The 23,045-nt window shown below is 38.4% G+C and overlaps 1 protein-coding gene across 1 annotated transcript in view; it reads right to left on the bottom strand.

The window, feature by feature from the left end:
• LOC127962003 (PH domain leucine-rich repeat-containing protein phosphatase 2-like) overlaps positions 1–23,045 on the bottom strand; it is a 59,774-nt gene that overhangs the window by 17,262 nt on the left and 19,467 nt on the right. Inside the window, exons 4-10 of the mRNA XM_052561398.1 lie at positions 14,872–15,062; positions 12,834–12,959; positions 10,995–11,149; positions 5,673–5,819; positions 3,313–3,543; positions 427–629; positions 290–350 (exon numbers count right to left, since the gene is read on the bottom strand). Coding sequence (XP_052417358.1) covers positions 290–350; positions 427–629; positions 3,313–3,543; positions 5,673–5,819; positions 10,995–11,149; positions 12,834–12,959; positions 14,872–15,062 — 1,114 coding nt within the window. The remainder of the gene's footprint in view (positions 1–289; positions 351–426; positions 630–3,312; positions 3,544–5,672; positions 5,820–10,994; positions 11,150–12,833; positions 12,960–14,871; positions 15,063–23,045) is intronic.

Here is a 23,045-nt window from a genome sequence, read left to right on the forward strand (position 1 = left end):
GAGATATACTATGAAACAATATGCAAAAAATAACATATACATAGTTTATTAGCGATTACACATTATTACTGGTAATATTGCTCATTTTGTATAAAATGTTGTGATGATTGTTATGCATTTCATTTCAATTAACATCTATTAACCAGCTGAACCATAACATGCAGATTTGTGCCTTGAACATCGTACATGCTTCGTCTGGCTGAGATTTTGGTGCACTGTCTAGCATTTTCGCTTTTAGTTTGGACAGAAAAACATATTTGCTGTAAGAACACACATGAATGCGAGTTACCTTGACAGGTCCATGTGTGTGAGCTGGCTGGGAACAGGGTAGATGTTGACCGTGGTCAGACCTATGACAGATGTTAGAGTGATTACACAGGGTGACTCCTCTGGTTCAGACACGATGCCGTGGAGGTCTGTACTCACGGTTGTCTCTGGCGTGGAGCGAGCGCAGGGTGAAGCCGCTGAGCGTCAGGGCTCTCAGCTGGTTCCTCTGACACTGCAGGCTCTCCAGACTGCAGGCCGAGCTCAGGTCCAGAGACGTCAGCTGGTTGTCTCTCAGGTCCAGCTGGGTGAGGTGTTTGACCGGCTCCAGAGTTTCACTTTTAACACAGCGGAGGCCATTTAACCTGCACACAAAAACACAGGCCTAATGTCAGCTGCAGATATACTGAAGATCAACCCAAGTGAAGAATCCAAATGACAAAAATTATACTGGTGGACAAAGAAATAAATGAACAGAGTGGAGCTCTGGGACACCAAGGATCGAGTCTTTTTATATTTATTTGAAGCTCAGAGAATAAGTCTACTGTAGTTTTTGCTTGTGCATCCAAAAAACCTAAATGCTACATTGAGGTTGAATTATATTAAATAACTCAACATTATCGAATATTGTTATAATCTAATTCAATATTGAAATATTAAATTGATTTCTATTAAACATGTTTTCAGTGAATCTGTTCGCTCAAACGGTTAAATTTAAATGAACAAGTTCAGCTAATGAGAAACTGTTTCATCCTTCAATTATTGTCATAAAAACCCAATATCCAGTTTACCAGTCTGAAATATAAATAAGATTTTACATATCAGAAATCCAGAATGATGGTAATCATAACATCACAGGAAGAAAGGAAGAAACAAGTGTGTACAGACATATGCTAAATATACTTCCTAGAATTCAAAATATATTCACAAATAATAAATAAAAACTGCCAATAGCATATTGACAGATCTTTTACATATTACTAATAGCGAATATAAATATAAAAATGTTACACACACATACATGAATAAATATTAAGCAGCACAACGGTTTCCAACATTAGTAATAATAATGTTTCTTGAGCAGCGAATCAGCATACTACAATCATTTCTGAAGACACTCGAGACTTCAGTAATGACGCTGAAAATTCAGCTTTGCATCACAAGAATAAATTCTGTTTTAAAATATATTAAAATAGAAAACCGTTATTTTAAACTGCAAAAATATTTCACAATATTACTGTTTGTACTGTATTTTTTATTAAATATATGCAGTGTTAATGAGCTTAAGAGTCTTCGTCAAAAACAAAAAAAAATTGTTAATATTTTTAGATTATATATTATAAACCGCAAATGCAAAATAATATTTTTCCAGATATTACATGCATATTGACTTGACGTTTAGGTGACACTTTGTGGAGGTCAGGCCTGAAAAACCAGCAATGACCTTCACAAGGGTTCATCTTGTTTTCTCCTGAATTGAACCAAACAGCTTCCCGTTACGAGACCACACAGATGGCTAATGACAGGCGATCAGGGCCAAATGATGGGCGCATTAAACCTTTCTTGTTTATTGGAAGCCCCCCATGAACTCAAACTCCCGCTCACATCTGTCTGGTGTGTGTGAGTGTGTGAGGAGCGCTGGGATAATCCAGCAGAAAAGCTCAAAGCTGGTTCAGGTGACAGACGCCTCGGTCTCTCTCCGAGTTCCCACCACAGCTCCGCTCTGTGTGATACGAGTCTGGCTGCATTTCTAATCCACAGCAGGAGCGGTCAGGAGCCAGGAAACCCACAAACCTCATGCTGTCTTTACTCATTCTCTCTCTCAGGTGAGTCACAGACTGTGAGCTGCCATCAAAACCACAGGCTGATAGAAAAACTGACTGAGGAGAGCAATCGTGACTGTAAGAGACCGGGCAGCCGGTCTGATGCATACTGCACTCAAACACTGAGCAATATCACCATCTCCATCCTGATCATCTGGTTTCATGAAGCTGGAAGTAAAGCCATACAGGTTAATCAAATAAGATTAAATGTCTTCGTAACATAAAATCTATGAAAGATATTCAGATTTTAGTTGGAGGAACAAACTGTAGTTCAAATTTTATTTATTTATTTATTTATTTATATACATTTAAGAAAAGTCTCTTACGTCCATCAAGGCTTCATTTATTGGATTAAAAATACAGAAAATGTAGTGTTACTTTGATATTATATTAATAAAATTAAAAATTAAATAACAATTTTGTATTTTAATATATTTTAAATTGTAATTTATTCCTGTGATCAAATCTGAATTTTCAGCATCATTACTCCAGTCTTCAATGTCACATAACCCTTCAGAAATAATCTAATATGATGATTTGCTGCTCAATAATTATTTCTTTTCATTATCATTTTTATCAGTGTTGAAAACAGTTGTGTTGCTATATTATTGTACTGTCACCTTTGACCAATTTAATGCATCCTTGCTGAATAAAAGTGTTAATTTCTTCAAATAAATAATAAAAAAACTGAAAACTTGAAGTATCTGATCCGAACTGTAAATTCTGCTTTGTTTCCTGAATAAGGTCTGTGAACAATCAGTATCTATAAACATATTCTGCTATATGGTCTTATTATTATTGAAACAGCTTGTACCTAGATCCATTATTGTAGTATGATCTAGTTCACTGCCCATATACGACACTTAAAGCATCCAGTCACAGTTTGCTATGTTTTCTATGTCAGACAGTCTGTCTTTTCCAGTCAGAAATGGACATTTTTGGTCAGAATAAAGTGCTAAAGAGTGCTGTAGTCTGTCTGCATGTGACAGAGCCACGAAACAGAGCTGTGCTGCTGTCAGTCACTTCTGTGATTTACTGATAGCTGATCTTATTACATTACAATTGTATATTGATCCTGCATTATGCATGAAGTCTGAGCTGAGAGTAATAACATACAGACAGGTGACAGACAGAAGAGAGAGAGAGAGGAGGGACAGAAGGAGATGAGGCAATGCCACACAGAGATAGACTAATAGATAAGAGGAAGATGTTTCTAAAGGCTCACCGTAAATCAATACTCTTAATGTGAGTCATTCGGAGCAGGCTGAACAGATCCAGAGTCTCCACCCTGTTCCCCGCCATCGCCAGCTTGTCCAGGGCCCCGAGGCGCTCCACCACGCCGGGGACCAGAGGGAAGTCATTGAAGGAGAGTCCCAAGCTGCAGAGCTGCGTCAGGTTTCCCAGCTCCTCCGGAAGAGACTCCAGGAGATTCCCGTCCAAACACAGCGTCTGTAAGCTGAGCAGATCACAGCCAGACAGACCCGCAGTTTAAATATGGAGAATTATAACGTTACTATGATATTAAAAATGTTTTCAATATTGTTTAGGCATTTTTTTATTAGAATGTTTTTGTTTTATCCTTGTCCCAGACTTGTTATGTATAAAAGCTTTTTGCCAAATACAGTTTTGGGTGTAATGCGTTACTGTAATTAAATTACTTATCCACCGATGAAGTAAAGGAAGGGGTTAATGCTCAGTTTTATGTCAACTAAATACAGTTACTTATAAAGTACTTGATTTGCATACAGTAAATACAGCTCTAAAATCAATACTGAATTTGAAATCTAAATTTACCATCTAAAAATAAAAAAGGGCCTACTCTTATGTGTGTACACTGACAATAACAACAAAACATTGTGCTTTTGTAAAATCAATAAAACAAAAAAAACAAACAGGTGCACTTTCTGCCATCTCGGTCTCCATGAGGAACTTTCTACACGTCACAAACTCAGTGAATATTTGACACAGAGACAGTCTACTTTATAAAAAACGAATTCAAATCGGAAAAGAATATTCTCTGATTATGTAATCCGTATGAAACTTAAGCGAGGTACAGTCTTTCCCGTATCTGAGCTCATTATATGCTGTCAGCTGCGCACAAACACCCTCATCTACATACAAAAAAAATATGTTACAAAAATTTAAGATTAGTCTAATTTTCATCATTTTTGAAAGTCCAGCTATGAGGTATTTACCTCAGAAGAACAGCGCGATCTGACACAGCTTTATTCAGCAGAGAAGATTTATGTAATTATGTATTTATGTAATTTATTCTTACCTACATTAGTTAACCTGTTATTTTTATATAAACCTGTACGGATTTTAATAGTTGGGCTTTTCCTGAACATCTTTCCGGACTGAAATGTATGGTTTAACTTTTCTTAAGCTTTTCTGTTATTCAGACTATTTCTATTTTTTAACCGAAGAAGGTTAAATTTTTTATAAAAATGTTTAAGTATTACAATTGTTTAAAAGCTAAAAGGCTAAACTATTCTATGTTTGACTCAAACTGAAAGAATTAACAGTTTAATTTCTACTAAGGTTTACAGGGATTTTAAGATGTAGCTTACTTAATCTGAATAATTACTGAAAGTTACTTAATGAGTTATAAGTTACTTTTCAGACTGAGTAAGTAGTCAAGTAAATTTAAATGCAATATTGATGATGCAATTAGTAATAGTGATTAATTACTTTTTGTAACACCGGCCATATAGCAAATCTACAATGTTACGGTTATGCTGAAGAACACTTTTTATTAATTGCCAAATGTTTAAATATCATTAATAAATGTAATTATTTGTTGAACATTGGTGTCTTTTTTGTCCATCATATCTCTGTTGCCACTTTACCCGATGCCTAAAAACAATGTTTAAAGAGAATGCATGGTCTCAAAGACAGTTGTTTTACTAAATGAATCCTCATTATATTATATTATATTATATTATATTATATTATATTATATTATATTATATTATATTATATTATATTATATTATATTATATTATATTATATTATATATGCTTGGCACTATCCTGTTGATTCAGTAAGACTCTGCAGGCCTCAGTCATGTTCAGAGCACCTCGTATATAAAGCTGAGTTGAGGGCAGTGAAACTAGGCTGATTTTTATGCTTGATTTAATCTGCTAGAGTAATATGCACGGCTGAACTTCATGCATTTCACTTGCTCATTTAGGTGAAAAAAGAAGTTGGTTTGACAGGCTTTTTGGTAGCGCACTTGAATGTAGCGGACTGTAATTGCAGGAGCAGCGGTGCTATAAAGCACTGAATATTTTAAACACAATCATGCAAATCAAAGGATTATTTAGATTATAACCCATAATCGCTCTCATTATGTTCTTCAATGTTTTTCCAATGACCTACACGCCACATTTGTGCACTTCAAGCTGATTACACAAAGAGAGAGGTTACATCGGCAGGAACCACTCCAAAATCAGAGTTCAACTATACGAGCACATGTTTTCTGTTTTAGATCAGCTACAGCAACAAACAAACAAACAACGGTATGTAATGCTCCAGTTAAAGTCTGGCTGAAAGAGAGGGTGTGGTGTGATGTGTGCTGTTGACCTCTGGAGGTTTTGGAGGCGGGCCGGGACAGAAGTGAGGCCGTTGCAGGACAGATAGAGCTCCGTCAGAGTCTGGATCTCACACAGAGACTCCGGGAAGACGCCCAGCCCATTGTGAGAAAGATTCAAGCTCCTCAGCTGGCCAAATCTGCGGAGATATGCAGTGCTCTTAAAAGAAACACTCATGCATAATGGATTTACATCAAATGCATTTAGACAGCAAACAAACAAACTGTTTTTCTACATCTATAAGACCAGAAATTATCAGAAATTTATTTAATTTACTCATTTTTTATAATAACTGATTCTAATAAAATCTTATATTCATTTGTTCACAGCCATTTATTTATTAATGCTACTTTTATTGTTTTAAATAAAATAATTGTATCAATAAATGAAGAATCTTAGCATAAAACTCTGGCATATTTCTGTAAAGACGTGTCCTGGAGACAAATTAAGATGTTCACTGGAGATAGTTTGGACAGTTTTGATACAAATGTTAAATAATGTGACCATATTTAATATCCCTTGCGGAGATTTTCTTTCAGTAACTTTTGGAGGTATGATAATCGACTAAAGGAGAAGAAAAACATCAAACAAATTCTATAAATATATTTTTTAAAAATGATAAATTAATCTGCCATATCCTGTAAAATGTACCTCTCCATTATTACAAGTCCAAAAGTAACATTCGAGTTGGGATACGTGTGTGTGTGTGTGTTTTTAAAAGAAATTAATACTTTTATTCAGCAACGATGCATTAAATTGATGAAAGGTGACTTTAAAATCATTTATAAATGTTACAAAAGATAATAAATAAAAAACAGTTTATTTTGAACTTTCTATTCATCAGAGAGAGCATACATAAAACGGGAAAAAACTCCTTTCAACAAAGATTGTTTGGATTTAACAGCAATATCTAGAAATGTACTTTTTACCTTTGTATGAAACAAATTTATGTTTGCAAATCAAATTAAATTATGAAATAAATAGAATGCAAAAATAAATAAATCTTCATTTGCCAAAAAAAAAAAAAAAATGCTACTGACCTCTAAATGTCGGACAATTGTTATTTTACTTATTTTTATCATCATTTCTCTTTTAAGATATAATTTTTTAGTTTAAGTAATATTATTATGATTTTTCATTTAAGTCTAATATATATAAGGATATATTAGGATTATTTTTGCATTTTTGAAATCAAAATCTTTTGCAACATTATGTCTTACTTTTGATCAATAAAATTGTCCTTGCTGAATAACATGATTCATATATTTCTTTACTGAGAGAAGTAGCAACACCGCTCTCCTCAACAAGCGGCTTGTTTTGAAATCTCATTCATGTCTGTTGCACACACAGCGTAGGACGAGCTGTGCTGAGGGTTATGGCTTTGCTCAAATCTATAAATATGAGCAACAGAAACAGTGATGGCTTAGGAACGAGCACTAATAAAATAAGCACTTGCAGTATAAATGACTATTACTCCAAAAGTCTCTTGTTTCAGGCCCAGTGACATCATCGCAAGCCTGTCCCTGTCCCGGTCTCTCCTGATTTCCCACACTCCTGTTTCCGGTAACTGGCTCAAAGGCCTTTGTGTCCTTGTTACCACAGGCAAATGACGCTGTCAGACAGGGCTCTTCATGGACGAATGACTGCCAAAGAGCACTCATCCAGCCCAGAGCAACCGCCTAACACCACAAAAACCACTAGAGCATCAAACATGAAGACGAGAGACTGCAGCGAATCATGTGGATGGGAGGAAAGGCATGACACAGCCGTGGAGGTGGCAGCTTGACTCAGAGCATATGCTGAGCTCTCAGCTTTCTCACTCTCTCACACACACACCATCAGCCTACGCATCCTGCACCGCCCACCGCACACAGTTACTAAATATATAACACAGCTGAGACAAGCAGAGAGAGAGAGAGAGAGAGAGACAGAGAGACAGAGAGAGACACAGAGAGAGAGAGAGACACAAAGAGAGAGAGAGACAAAGAGAGAGAGAGAAAGAGAGAGAGAGAAGACCAGAGAGGAGAAGTTAAGGAGCAAAGCTTTCTGAAGGTTTTCTCGAGTAGTAATATGACAGAGAAGCTTCTTTCATGAGACAAAAATGTAAGGGTTATGCTTCACTCCAAAATCAAAACAAATACAATGAGATGCTTAATCTGGAATTAATGGCAATGATGTTTTATTTGTATATTTTCAGTTCTTTTAGTTTTCGTAATATTGTTGTGCTTTTGTCAGTATTTGTGCTTTATTTGTATTTCATGTTTATTTTTAGCAGATTTAGCACTTAAACTCATTTTACTTCAGTTAGTTGCAATACTTCTAGATTTCATTTGAACAATTTTAATTTTGTAATGTTATCATTTGGCTTTCGAGGAGGAGTGGAGAGGTGTGGGCACGAATCGTGGCCCCGCTGTTAACGGGAGAGGCACAATGGGTGTGCTTCACGCTTTCCCTGGAACAAAACGCTTCCTTACGAGGAATTAAGGAAGGAGATCCTGGGCCGGATGGGGCTATCACCAATCAGTGCTGCCCAACTTTTCAACGAGTGGACCTTCGATCCGGGGTCGACCCGGGGTCAAGCGGCTAGTCAAGGATCTGCCAGTACTGGTCCTCCTTGGTAGGGACTGGCCAGGGTTCGACCGCTTACTCGCCGCAGTGATTCAGCCTGTCAGCCCCGCTGGGAACCGCCCAACCCGGAAGTCCATCAAGAAGTCCCGACGGCGTCTCATGTTGCTGGCCTCGGACAGCCCCAAGGATGGTGAGTGACCCCCTCTCTCTCATAACCTCTACTTTGATCTCTACCAGCAGGTGACTGGGAGGGTTTTTTTTTTTCCAAAGAGCAGCACGAGGACGACCGTTTTAAACACTGTTAGGACCAAGTGAGAGTTGCAGAAGGAAGAGAGCTCCCATATCTGGGAGAGCATCCCATCCCAGATTCTGACTGACCAGGGCACCCCGTTCATGTCCCGGATGATGGCAGACCTCTGCAAGCTCTTGAAGGTCCAACAGCTCCTCACCACAGTGTACCAGCCCCAGACCGACGGGCTCTTCAAATGGTTTAACCAGACCCTAAAACAGATGTTGCGCCAAGTGGCGGCCAAAGATAAGCGGAACTGGGACAAGATGTTACCCCATGTGCTCTTCGGAACATGTGCGCAAGATGCGGGAGCGGATCGACCGAGTCATGCACCAACTCGACTCCCATGGTTGTTGATATGGATTCTCAATTCTCGGCCGCCCAGAAGTCGGAGCTGCAACACTTGGTCAGTCAGTTTCCTGATGTGTTCTCCCCCCAGCCTGGGTGGTCCTACGTCTTGGAGCACGACGTCCGCACACCACCGGAAAACGTTGTCAGGCAGCGGCCCTACCGTGCCCCGGAGGCTCAGCGACACGCCATCGAGGAAGAGGTACAGGAGATGCTGAGGTTAGGGGTAATTGAACCATCACACAGCCCGAGGTCCAGCGCCATCACCTGTGTGCAGTTCCAACCCCATCATGGTTTCAAAGCCTGATGGAACCCTCCACTTCTGAAACGACTTCTGCCACCTTAACGAAGTCCCATGTCAACAAGTTGTTGGACCGTTTTGGAAGGGCCCGGTTCATCTCCACCATAGATGGTCAACCTCCTATGGCCGCACCAAGCATACGCGGCAGCCTACCTTGATGATGTTGTCATTCACTTGGAGACTTGGGAGGACCATCTGGAGCGGCTGCGGAGGGTGCTGTTGGAACTGTCGCGGCCTCATAAGACCGTAAGAGAAGAAGGTGGCAGCTATCCTCTCCGCACCGGGGCCTACATCCAAAACTCGGGTACGGGCCTTTTTGGGGTTGGTGGGGTACTACTGCTGCTTCATCCCCAACTTCTCCTCCTTAGCTTCTCCCCTGACAGACCTGACCAGGAAGGGGCAGCCAGAGAAGATCCCATGGACCCCTGGAGGCGGCATTCCAACGGATAAAGTCAGCCCTTACGACGAAGCCAGTGCTCTGAGCCCCCGACTTCAACCGCCCCTTCCTGCTGCAGACGGACGCATCCGACATCGGTTTGGGAGCCGTCCTATTGCAGGGCCACACCGGTGAGGAACACCCGGTGATCTACATAAGCTGACCCCCGCAGGGCAACGGTATGCCACGGTGGAGAAGGAAGCATTGGCCATCAAGTGGGCAGTCCTGGAGCTCAGGTATTACCTCCTCGGCCGCCACTTCACCCTCATAACTGACCACGCCCCCCTGCAGTGGATGGCCCGGGCCAAGGAGAGAAAATGCCATGGTGATGCAGTGGTTCCTCGCACTCAAGGACTTCCGTGCAAAACAGAGCGGGGATGGCCAATGTAAACGCCGACGGACTCTCCCAGATATGGGCAGCTTTTGCAGATCTGTCAGGGTCAACTCCCCGCCCTCCCCCAATCTCTCCGCTTCTCCACAGGAACAGGAATATGCTTGGGGGGGGGGGGGGGGGGCAGCACGAGTCACACCTGCACCTGCTTGTCACGGGCTGAGCTGCCACACCTGCGCCCCATCAAGCTCTGGTTACATAGACCCAGCAAACGAACGCAGAGGTAAGAGATGTCTCCACAAGACTCGACTAACCCCCTTGTTCTATTGTTTCTGCAGAGAGCAGTGTGTGACCACCAGCCCCGCCGCACACGGGAGAGCACGGACCCACACCGCACCAGCTCACCAATCAAAGAGGAAGCCGAGCACCGAGAACCAAACCACCGCACACCACGCCCTTTTAATAAAATCCACCCTTCGGGAAACTTAACTGCATCCTCGTGTTGTGTTCTTCTTCACCCCACCACAATATATATATATATATATATATATATATATATATATATATATATATATATATATATATATATATATAAGATTTAATTAGGGACAATTGAGAAATACATATGGCCTGCTGTCTTGTCATCTAATGATAACCAAACCATTTTAAACAACTCTAATCATAGTTGATGATTAACACGCGATACATCATCTCTTCTGTAAGCTCCCATTTAGTGATGCTCTTATTGCTTGTGTTTGCTCAGAAGCGGCTGTCATTGACATACAGTAAGTGCATGTACAGAATAAACAGCTCTTCTAGCATTTACATCGAGTCTGTGTGTACAGCAGCACAGCGAGAAACTACTGCCTAATTTGATGCACAAGTCCGTGATTATGCAAAGAGCATTCAAGAAAGGTTTTTCTAAAGTGCACCAACCAGGAAAACATTAGCTCTTTCCATCCACAATTTACATACAGCAGACAAACCATCACTGAACAGTAATATAGTAAGCATAAAGTTCGTATTTAATGCTGAATTCACCTGCTGAAGTTGATGAGTCCTCCAGGGCCGTCCAGACTCATAAAGTTGTGTCGTAGGTTGAGGTGTGTGACGTCCTGGCAGTAGAAGAGATACTCAGGCACGTCCTCCAGACTGTAGCAGGACAAATCCACCAGACTGATGGTCTGAGACACCACCTACGAAACACACAGCTCATCAACGTCCCGCTCTTTACACACCCTTATGCTTCGATCAGGGCTAATATATATAAAAAAAAAAGGCTAAGCATGAAGCTAAGCCTAACCATGGGAAAATCAGTTTACTGCAAGGCCTTGGCTTGAATGCTTTATTGCTTGGACCAATGGTAAAAGACAACCAATGTTATGGCAAAGATGCATTTATTTAATTAGTTAGTCTATCAGTTCAATAAACCATTTTTTTACTGTTATTTCATGTCAGGTTTTAATAAGAATTACAATATTTTTTTCACCAAGAAATATCAGCTTTATTAAAATGTGCTCCCATCTAATCAGATTGTTAATAGGGCTGTCACTTTTTATTCGATATTCGAATATGCATTCAAACATGATGTGAAATATCTGTAAATCGAACTATAAATAAAATATCCAGTTTTTAAAATGCCATGTGTAGCACATTTTTTACAGTCTATGATTAGACCGTTTGTTTTTTATTTTCGAATCGGATTTCTCTCAAAAGTGACAGCCCTAATTGTTAAGCTGCAAAAAACATTGCTTTGAAAGTTGCTGAGGATCTCAGCGGTGACATCATTTTTCAGTCAAAATGCCTTAGGATTATAATGAAATAAAGTCTAATATGATACAGATAATCTTTATTCATTTCTGTTATTATTAATAAAAAAGGGTTACAGGGAAAGCAACTTTACTTAAAATTGAAAATTAATGTTATATTATATTATTTTATAAAATATTACTAATATTACCATAAGCAAACTAAAAATGCATAATATTTGTAAATAATAATAGTAATAAAAACACTTTTGTTATTCATGTTTTATTAAGATTTACTAAATCATAACTTTTGTACGATACAATATTAAATAAACAAACAATAATAATTGCCTGTCTGACGTGTCCCACTTTTATTTCATTATATATATACTATTCTTTTTTATAAATTATGTTTTGATTTAGATTTTATTTTTATATTGTCGGGTTTTAGCAATTTTGTTATGTGTTTACTATATTTGTGTATTTATAAAAAATATATTTTATTTGCCTTTATTTTATTATTTTAGCTTTAGCTTAAACTCAACTCAAACCTAGGTTTTAGGTTTAGGTTTTTCATGCAGTATTTAGGTTTTATTTCAGCAATATTTAGTCAACAATGACTTGAACTGAACTGAAAGGCTCTTTTATTCTGAAGTCAATCAGACCTCTCAGCACAACGGCTGTGGCGACGCACATTAGACACATCAAACACACACACACACACACTTTCTTTCTCATCTATCATGCCACCTCAAACAGCCCTTTAGCGCAGGATCACCCTCGCACACAACTGTCCAGAACATGTTCTGCATTATTCAGAGATGGTCAGACCTCATTAGACTCCAGAGAGATTAATTAGGTGATTAAGACAAATGAGGACCAACAGAGAAACAAAAAAGCAAACATACAAGTTCAGGACAATAAATGTGCGTGTTCAAAACACAGACAGCTGTTTCAGCGAAGCTTTTCATTGCAGGCGCCGGGGATGGAAAATACAAACACGTACAGTTTGTGAAGGGGTTTTTATTGCAAAAATGAAAGAAGAGAAAACACAGATCACCTGTTGAATCACCGTGGGTCTGCTAATGAAATTTTAATGCATGTCTAGATTAGATAAAGCACATTCACTCACTTTAGAAGCCTGCCGATGCCAGCGCTGGTAGTCTGCCAGTGTGTCAAAGTTAACGTAGTAGGTCTGAGCCTGTGGTCCGGCGGAGCTGAACATCAGACAGTGCTGCCTCCGCTTCACCTCCTCCACCTGAGACCAGAAAGCAAGGTTTCACCTGGAGACACTACATGCTTTGAAAAACCTTTTAGCTCTTCTTCAAATCTCCTTCTATTTGTTGACTCAGATATTATGCAAATCATACGCTTTAAAGTGACTCCATCCATCAGTTAACTTCTTGTGAAGTGAAAAGCTGAGTGTTTGGAAGAATCAAATCCATCAAGATGTTGTAATTTTAACTTCAAACCATTGATAAAATGTGACCCTGGAGCACAAATCCAGTCTTAAGTCGCTGGGGTATATATGTAGCAACAGCCAACGATATATTACATGGGTCAAAGTTATTGATTTTCCTTTTATACCAAAAATCATTAGGATATTAAATAAAGATCTTGTTCAATAAAGATATTTTGTAAATGTACTAATGTAATTATAATAAAACTTAATTTTTTATTGGTAATATGCATTGCACTTGACTTCATTTGGAAAACTTTTAAGGCGATTTTCTTAAATTTTTACACCCTTAGAATTCCAGATATTCAAATAGTTGCATCTCGGCCAAATATTGTCCGATCCTAACGAAGGATTTTTGCCCTTATGACTGTTTTTGAGTCCACTTCCAATGAAAAAGTCCGTCCTCTGTTGTCCTCTCAAATTAAAATCCACACACATACTCTATGAACGGAGAAAAATTTTGGGACACCAATGACTTGTACACATGGGTACAGTCTTTTTAGACACTTCCAAAACTGTTGCATCAAAGTCAGAAATACAATTTCTGAATGCATGAATTATGATTCCATCTTTGTTGCCACAGTGTCTGTGGGTTTCACAATATTTTTGTCCAGTACGTGCATTGGTGTTTGGTCTTCATTTAAAGTCACACCAGAGGTTCTTCCACACTGACTGAATCAATCATTTCTTTTTGAACCTTGCTTTATACACAGAGTCATTGTCATGTTGGAATAGAAAAGTGTCCTGTCCAAACTTTTGCCGTAAAATTCCCTAGAATATCATTATATGCTTTAACATTAAGATCTGCACTTATGGAAATTACTCAAGTAGTCAAATCAGTTCATTAGAAGGGGGTGTGCCAATACTTTTGTCCATATAATGTATTTTGTTTAGAACTGTTTTGGCTTCATAAACCGTGCTTCTGTGCATATTTCTCTCTGGATTCAGACCAGATGACCTTTTCACTGGAGAAAGCAATATTATGGATAAAGGCTTGAAGCAAGTTAAAAACGTCTTAAAAGGATAGTTCAACCAAAAATGGGAATTACCCCATGATTGATTATACAAAAAAATTAAGTAAATAAATATACTGGCTTTTCCAAGCTTTATAATGTCAATGAATGATGGTTGAGGTTTTGAAGCCACAAAATAATGCATCCATATATCATAAAAAGTGCTCCACATGGCTCCATGAGCTTAATAAAGGCCTTCTAAAGCGATGCATTTGTGTATGAAAAATATCCTTATTTAAAACTTCATAAACTGTAATCTCTAGCTTTTATTGACTCTGGTTGAGTAATGTACATTTCTATTCCTTTAAGTGTGAACTGAATGTAACATGCTTTGATACTTGATTTCATGTTAATTGCAATTAAAATGAAATGTAGTATAGTGCTTTTTTTTAGCTTATATGCAAGTGCATTTCCTTTCTCCATCACAACTGCTAGACGTCCACTTGAAGTGTATTAATCTAGATTGAAGCTGAAATGATACGGAGCTGAAAGTATTGTGTGTGGTAATCAACAGCATGGCAAAGTGGAAAACAACCCAGAATGATCCTTTAACACACACTGGAGAGAAAGGTCTGATTGTTGTGTGTCTCCCTCCCTTCCCTCCTCATCCTCATTCACTCACAGCTGTGTTGATGCATCTGCTCTCTGTTATCTGTTCTCAGAGCCCTGGGTGTGTGTGTGTGTGGTTGGACACCTACCTTCCCACCGACCAGGGGGAGGATATGCATCTTGCCGGTCAGGCTGTCCTTGACAGAGGCAACGATGAGACTCGTCCCGCACAGAATGACCTGCCGCTCGGCCCATTTATGGAGCTGCGTTTTTCCCTTCCTGACGCTGAACACACCTTTCAGAAGAGTCCGCTCCTGCTGGTCTGCGTTCACCGGTTTCTCTGTGCAAACACACACACACACACACACACAACAGTCAACCAACTGCCAAGTCATGTAACTCTCTGTATTCATGTTTGTTTTGTATAATTTTAGAAAACCGTTATACCAAAGTTTACTGAAAAGTTTCAATTTAATGACTGCAGAAATGTCATGTGGTGCAACCATAAAGTCAAATGTAATAACATTTCCTTGCATCTAGAATACATGTTTAAAATGTTATTAAAATTGTGGTGACACTTTCTATTAGTTCACATTAGTTAAGATTAGTGAACTGAAATTAAAATAATTAAATGTTAAAACAAATATTTTTTTTTTTTACAATAAAACATATGGTGGGAAAAATAAAATAAAACATTTCATAGTGCCCTAAACATGTCATTTTTGTTAAACTTTTAATAGATTAATGCAAAATTGTATAGATTTCATGATTTTAAAATCATGGAAAAAAAAGGAGTAAAGAAAAAATGGAAACCAGAAAAATTCAAAAAAAAAAAAAAAAAAAGAAAGGATTTCATAGGTCCCCATGAATGAATTGTATTGTTTTAATAAATTAATTTTCAATTTTAAAAAGAAATGATAAATAATCTTTCATTTAGTGGAAAGTGGAGTGGATGTTATTTTGGTAACATTTTGAATAAATATTTAATATTTATTAACAGCCCTGGTGTGTGACATCATATCCTGTTGCTGCTATACAACACGTTTATTACCAACTAAACCTAATATTTTCAGTAACTAAAATAAGGTTGAAATCAAATATAAAAATGATATACAAAAATAAAATTTGAATCAGAAATGCTGAATAAATCAATTATTAAAAATAAAACATAAATAAAAGGTAATTCAAAATATTAATAATATAATGTTATATTAATTATATTTAAATAACAAACACTGGTTGAAGGGTCTGAAGTAATTTGCATGCTAGTGTATGAAGAGGACCGAGCTACTCAAGGAGCAAATGTCTGTACATCACACACACACACACAGATTGATGTGCTAATGAAGTCCATATGTAGTGTGAAGTGTGAGCTCATTGGTGAATAGGGCTGCCAGTAAACCATGTCACATGTATTGGTCAGCTCAGTGATACGCACACACACACACACACACACACACACACACACACCCCTCCGTGGGCAAGTATGGAGCAGAAACAGAAAGTAATGTCATGGAACACGTACAGCTCAATGATTAACCAATATAGCTTGTAACTGTAAATCAGCTCAAAGGCTGGAGAATTTCAGAACATTACAAACAACATACATTTTGGATTTATTGGTGAAGTCTGCAATATTCTGGATGTTAAAATATTCAAGCCTCATGTGCATAGAGCGGCTGTAAGTAAAGCATGCATAGGCTGACCTTCTGAAGAGTGTAAAGCCTTTGACACTGTGCTGCTTTAAAAAACACAGCTCTGTTTGTTTGAGTTTTTCGAGCACTGGGGTGAGTTTGGGTGGGAACGCCTGTAATAAACCACTTCGAAGAGGAACTAGATGTTTAATGCAAACTCTGCACACTGCACATTGTGTACTTCCTATTGTATCTTATCCTTGGTATTCTACAATCTTTAACCTTTCAAAATATAATATACGTCACATGACCTCTTACACTGCATGTTATAAGTAATCATCTCAGAAACATACTCTAAGAAAAGTAAAAGCCTGCCTAGTCAGCAGAGATCTGACCGCACATCTCTGCTCATTTTGCTGGATGACCATCTCAGTGAGTCATGGGTATCAGAGACACGAGAGCTCATCGCACACCAATGCAAAAGTGCTGACGCCAAACAAAATGCACCACAAAACACACACCACACGAACCAAGCAATAACCGTCAGCCCGGCCCGGCCTGTGGGAGAGGACACTGGACGGCCAACACAAGATCCAGCCCAAAACAAACACAGATTGAACTCACAACGGATTCATTCAGGAATAGGGTCATTGCTCGGAGAAAGACAGCTGTAAGTGCTCACTTCAAATACTCTCCGTTAAGGGAAAAGGCAGCTGATTGTGGCTGGGCTGAGTCCAGACTTTAAAAACAGCTTCGTGGGCAAACCATGGTTTCAAATGACTGAGGGCTGAAAAATGGCAGCATACTCCTTCTAGGGTAAATCTCTGAATCACAGACAATATCAAATAAATAATTACTTATTTACTGATTGATTTATGCTGCATTGTGAACAGTGCCATTATTGATAACTGAAAAAAAAAACTATTAATTTAATGGAAATTTTATTTAAAACTAAATTAACTAAATGGAGCTGAAATGAAATACAAAAGTAGATGAATAATGTGTATATTTATGTTCTTCTCAACAAATTAGAATATAGTGACATGGCTATCAGCTAATCAACTCAAAACACATGCAAAGGTTTCCTGAGCCTTCAAAATGGTCTCTCAGTTTGGTTCACTAGGCTACACAATCATGGGGAAGACTGCAGATCTGACAGCTGTCCAGAAGACAATCACTGACTCCCTTCACAAGGAGGGTAAGCCACAAACATTCAATGGCAAAGAAGCTGGCTGTTCACAGAGTGCTGTATCCAAGCATGTTAACAGAAAGTTGAGTGGAAGGAAAAAAGATGCACAACCAACCAAGAGAACTGCAGCCTTGTGAGGATTGTCAATCAAAATCGATTTAAGAATTTGAGTGAACTTCACAAGGAATGGACTGAGGCTAAGGTCAAGCCATACAGATGGTTCAAGCAATTTGGCAACAGTTGTCGTATTAGACTTGTTAAGCTACTCCTGAGGTGTCTTACCTGGGCTAAGGAGAAGAAGAACTGGACTGTTGCCCACTGGTACAAAGTCCTCTTTTCAGATGAGATCAAAAGTTTTGTATTTCATTTGGAAACCAAGGTCCTAGAGTCTGGAGGAAGGCTGGAGAAGGTCATAGCCCAAGTTGCTTAAAGTCCAGTGTAAAGTTTTCCACAGTCTGTGATGATTTGGGGTGCAATGTCATCTGCTGGTGTTGGTCCATTGTGTTTTTTTAGAAACCAAAGTCACTGCACCCATTTACCAAGAAATCTTGGAGCACTTCATGCTTCCTTCTGCTGACCAGCTTTTTGAAGACGCTAATTTCATTTTCCAGCAGGATTTGGTACCTGCCCACACTGCCAAAAGCACCAAAAGTTGGTGACTGGACAGCAACTCACCAAACCTGAACCCCAGAGAGAATCTATGGGCTATTGTCAAGAGGAAAATGAGAAACAAGAGACCAAACAATGTAGATGAGCTGACTGTGACTGTAAAAGAAACCTGGGCTTCCAGACCACCTCAGCAGTGCCACAAACTGATCACCTCCATGCCATGCCGAATTGAGGCAGTAATTCAAGCAAAAGGAGCCCCTACCAAGTATTGAGTACATGTACAATGAATGAACATACTTTCCAGAAGGCCAACAATTCATAAAAAAAACAAATAATAATGTTTTTATTGGTCTTATGAAGTATTCTAATTTGTTGAGATTGTGATTTGGTGGGGTTTTGTTAAATGTGATCCAAGATCATCACAATGAAAGGAACCAAAGACTTAAAATACTTCAGTCTCTGTGCACTGAATTTATTTAATACACAAGTTTCACAATTTGAGTTGAATTACTGAAATAAATTAACTTTCTCGACATTCTAATTTAATGAGATGTGCATGTATTTATTTCATTCACTTGTCATTTCTATGGAAGCCCATTTTCACTATATATATGTAATTGTGACTTTCTCACAATTCTGATTTTTTTTCCTCTCATAGTTGCGAGATATAAACAATATAAGATATAAAGTCAGAATTGCATGATATAAACTTGCAAATCTGAGAAATAAATTCAAGTTTCAAAAACACTATGTATCTTTATTTATCTGATTTGCATGATTAAAAAAGTCACAATTACCTGTTCAGGATTTATTCAGTGCTGGAAACAGCCTTCCATACATTTCTAATTACAAATTTCTAAAATTACTATAACTGAAAAAAAAAAATGTACACAAACACAGAAAGAAGGGTGTCAGCAAGGATGCACTTACTTCTGTATTATCATGGAAATCTAACGTAGATGTGTAAGGATTACAAATAATTGTAACATCATATGGCTGCATTCCCATCATTCAACCAGGGGTGCTAGAAATCACATGACCCATGACACACGAGTGACTGTAAAGATGAGTCCATCCTAGCGTGCTAAATCACAGTGAGCTCAGCTGTATGACATCATAGCGAGCGACCTGGAAAAACACAGACAGAGACACTGAAACTGTACAAGCCACAAGAGCAGAAACGAAATACACTTTCCTCCTGAATCTGCACTAATAGAACAACACTGTGACTGAGAGATAATGCACTGAGACACATTAGAGGCAAACGCGATACGCTTTCCATGTGGTAAACAAGCCAGTGCTCAATTGCACGCAGGAATCCTCTGTAATTGCAGGAGAAGAGCCTGTCTGAGAGCAGATGAAAGCCTTCGGTTGTGGAGGACGCCTAAATCTCCTCCAAACAGTCAGTCCTGGAAGTCAATCTTCAGCTGTACAGTAGCTGCCAAACAGCAAAGATGTGGCTCGCCCACATGAGAAAAGCCCACGGTAAACCCATTCATCCTAATCCTGACCTTCATGCCTCCAGCAGATATTACACTTGATGAGGCTGTTACTAGTCCTGCCATGAGAGAAAGAGGGAGAGAGCGCCATGAAACCCTCTATTTCAGACTCGTCGCCAAACGTCAAATCCAGCTGTGAGATCGTGAAGTGTTAATTTTTATCCAGCATGATCACGTGTTTTCGGTGTGACAGCCAGTCTGTGTGAATTGAATGCTTTAAACTATAAACTTGTGATTTCAAATTATGCTGCGCTTTATGCATTCGCTCGTCATATTCATGTCATTTTTACTGTGTGCTGTATGAAAAATTAGTTACCCTTGCTTTATTTGAAAATGAATATGTTTCCCAATGCACACAAACTTCCAAGAATAATGAGTTTCTTGTTGGTTACAGTGTTTACTTCCTTTTTAATTATATTTCTATTAAATATTAATTTATTTGTGAAAAATACTTTGTAATCCAAAGTATGTTTATTTTACACATGTATTTTTTATATTCCATTGTCGAATGATTTCAAATTTCTTATATCAATAAAAATTTTAATGATATCGGCTTTATGTAAATTGCTGACTTTGTAACTAGCTAAAATAAAATATAGAATATTAGAATATTATTTTTTTTCCCTACTTCCACTTTTACTTCAGTACATATTTTCGATGAGTTTAATACTTTTACTCCGTTATTTTTGTTATGTGCTGCATCGTTACTCGTTACCCACATTACCACTGCCAGAACTGTAGATGGCAGGTTTGATGAAGCTGGCACATCATTGAGCGAATTAGAGGTGGGCAGATCGATACTAATATCGATAATATCGATACCAACGTTGGTATCGGTATTGATCGATACCGACGGGAAAATATCGATACTTAAGTTTCAGTTTCTCTCGTTTTGCGACCTTGCCGTGTTTGTCAAAATGCTGCTGCTGTCACAGAGCAGAGCAAGCTCTCAAGAGTGCTGCTCGTGCTCGATACTGCTCTCCGCCCCCTCTCTTGTGTTGTACCGTCACGTGACTCACCACTAGCGCTACCACCGGCAGTCAGGCGTGCGCACCACTTAGCCGCGCATTTCTATCAGCAGTCAGTCAGAGGCGGAGAGAAAGAGGAGTGTTGTATGGCTGTATTTTCAGGCCGATCTACCCTTTTTGTGTTCGCTGTGAAAGGGATACTAGTTTCTATATTTAAACTACACCTAGATGTGCACCAGACTTAATTATTTTTATTATTTTATCAATAGCTAATTCTCCAAGAGCAGTGGATATTACAAGGCGCCTATCAGAAATGATTGTGAAGGACCCGCAGCCTCTTTCCATAGTGGAAGATGTCGGCTTCAGGAATTTTGTATAAGGAGAATTTGTTTTACATTGTGAAGTAAAACTTTGTGACTTTAAGAAAAAAATCCTGAAAAGAAGTAACTTTGTTTATTTAAATAAAACAGAAGTAACCAAAAGTTGTTTCTGAACACAAGCTTTTGTAGTACTGATTAATAACCCAAAATGCTAATCACAAAAACAAATTAAAAGTCATGAAAATTCATTTAGATTTAGGTTGAAGACGCATCCACCTTAATTATTAAAAAGTATCGGTATTGGTATCGGTATCGGCATCGGCAATACTGGCCCTGTATTTACTTGGTATCGGATCGATACCAAATCTAGCGGTATCGCACACCTCTAGAGCGAATCAAGCGATTAAGAAGACTGCGCGTGCTGACTGAACTGCTGTGAAGAGAGAGATGAACACCGAGCCGAGACAGATAATGACTCTTTCACGAGTCAAGAACAGGTGAATCGACAGAACACCGGTTGCATCTGTTTCCGGATCACCAGTAGTTCTTTCGGACAGTTCGATTCTATAAACCGGTTGAAGAAAACAGTTCACCGGTTCTTTTGCGCTCGACGTAATGACGTCATTGGCGATGATTGCAAGCTTTCGGTTTACCTGCGCTCATAACATTAGCACAGAATCAGTTCAGAATCAATCACCAAAAGAATCAGTTCGGTCCAGCGCTCTGTGTGTCGGTTTGCTTCACGCTGAATCACACATGCGCAGTATCATCAGCTCCTCGGTTCTTGAATCGGACACGAATTCGTAAACGGTTCTTGACTCGTGAACGAGTCAGTCTTTTGTTCATTATCTGGCTCTGCTCGATGTGCATCTTCAGTTTTCTCTTCACAGCAGTTCAGTTAGTGTACTGTTTGAGAAAATGAATTACTCCGGGATATTGGTTTGTTTGAACTCAGAGTGAGTGTCAGCCACATTAAAAAAATTAACAGCTTAAGTAATTTGTGGATTAATGCGTATTGGAGATGCGAACAGTTTAAAACGATTCAGTTCGATTTGGTGAACTGTTTCAAAAAGATCCGGTTACATCGAATGATTCGTTCGCAAACAGGATATCACAAACTGCTTTGTTTTGAACTGTCTAACAACAGACACGGAAGAGAAGACAATGCTGAATAAAGTCGTAGTTTTTGCTATTTTTTATATTTAACTGACCCTCTGATGTCACATGGACTACTTTGAAGATGTTTTTCTTACCTTTCTGGACATGGACAGTATACCATACATACAGCTTCAATGGAGGGACTGAGAGCTCTCAGACTAAATCTAAAATATCTTAAACTGTGTTCCAAAATAAACGGAGGTCTTACATGTTTGAAAAAACATGAGGGTAAGTTATTAATGACATAATTTTGCAAATTGGGCGAAATAACCCTTTAATCTGTTTTTTTGTTTACAAAAAGTTACAGTCAAAAGGAATTGTGATTGTCCTTTAGGTTAATCATTTGAAATAGTAAAAACAATATGTTCAAACTTTTGACTACTTTCTTTAATAACTACATAACACAAAACTTGTACTTTTACTTTCAGTACTTGAGTAGTAAATTTTAAAATAGACTACTTGCAATACTTAAGTACAAAAAATGTTGAATACTTTAGTACTTCTACTTAAGTGTGGTGCTTAAAGAGCACTTCAACTTCTACTCAAGTCACTTTTTTGATAGAGCACTTGTACTTTTACTCAAGTATGGGTCTATGGTACTTTATACATCTCTGGAAAAGTGAAATAAACAGTAGACAGAAATAAAAATAATATGTGCTATTATTGGCTTACATTATTTGCAATAGGATCATATGTTATCACTTAAAACAAAAAATATATATTTTATTTTACTATATTGCATAGCATTTTATTGCGAGCATGACACCAGGGAACAAATGCAACCCTTCTTTCAGACCATGCAAATTATTAGTCGCAATCAACACTTCTGATTGGCAGAAAAAGTCACATCTCGTGAAAACGTTTAAAATCTAGTTTGAATCCGACATCTACGTCACATTCCAACCCATAAGAAGTCTTAAATTAAGTCCAAAATAAATTACACCTT

The sequence above is a fragment of the Carassius gibelio genome, chromosome B7 (assembly GCF_023724105.1).
Source record: "Carassius gibelio isolate Cgi1373 ecotype wild population from Czech Republic chromosome B7, carGib1.2-hapl.c, whole genome shotgun sequence".
In the NCBI taxonomy this organism is placed as follows: domain Eukaryota; kingdom Metazoa; phylum Chordata; class Actinopteri; order Cypriniformes; family Cyprinidae; genus Carassius; species Carassius gibelio.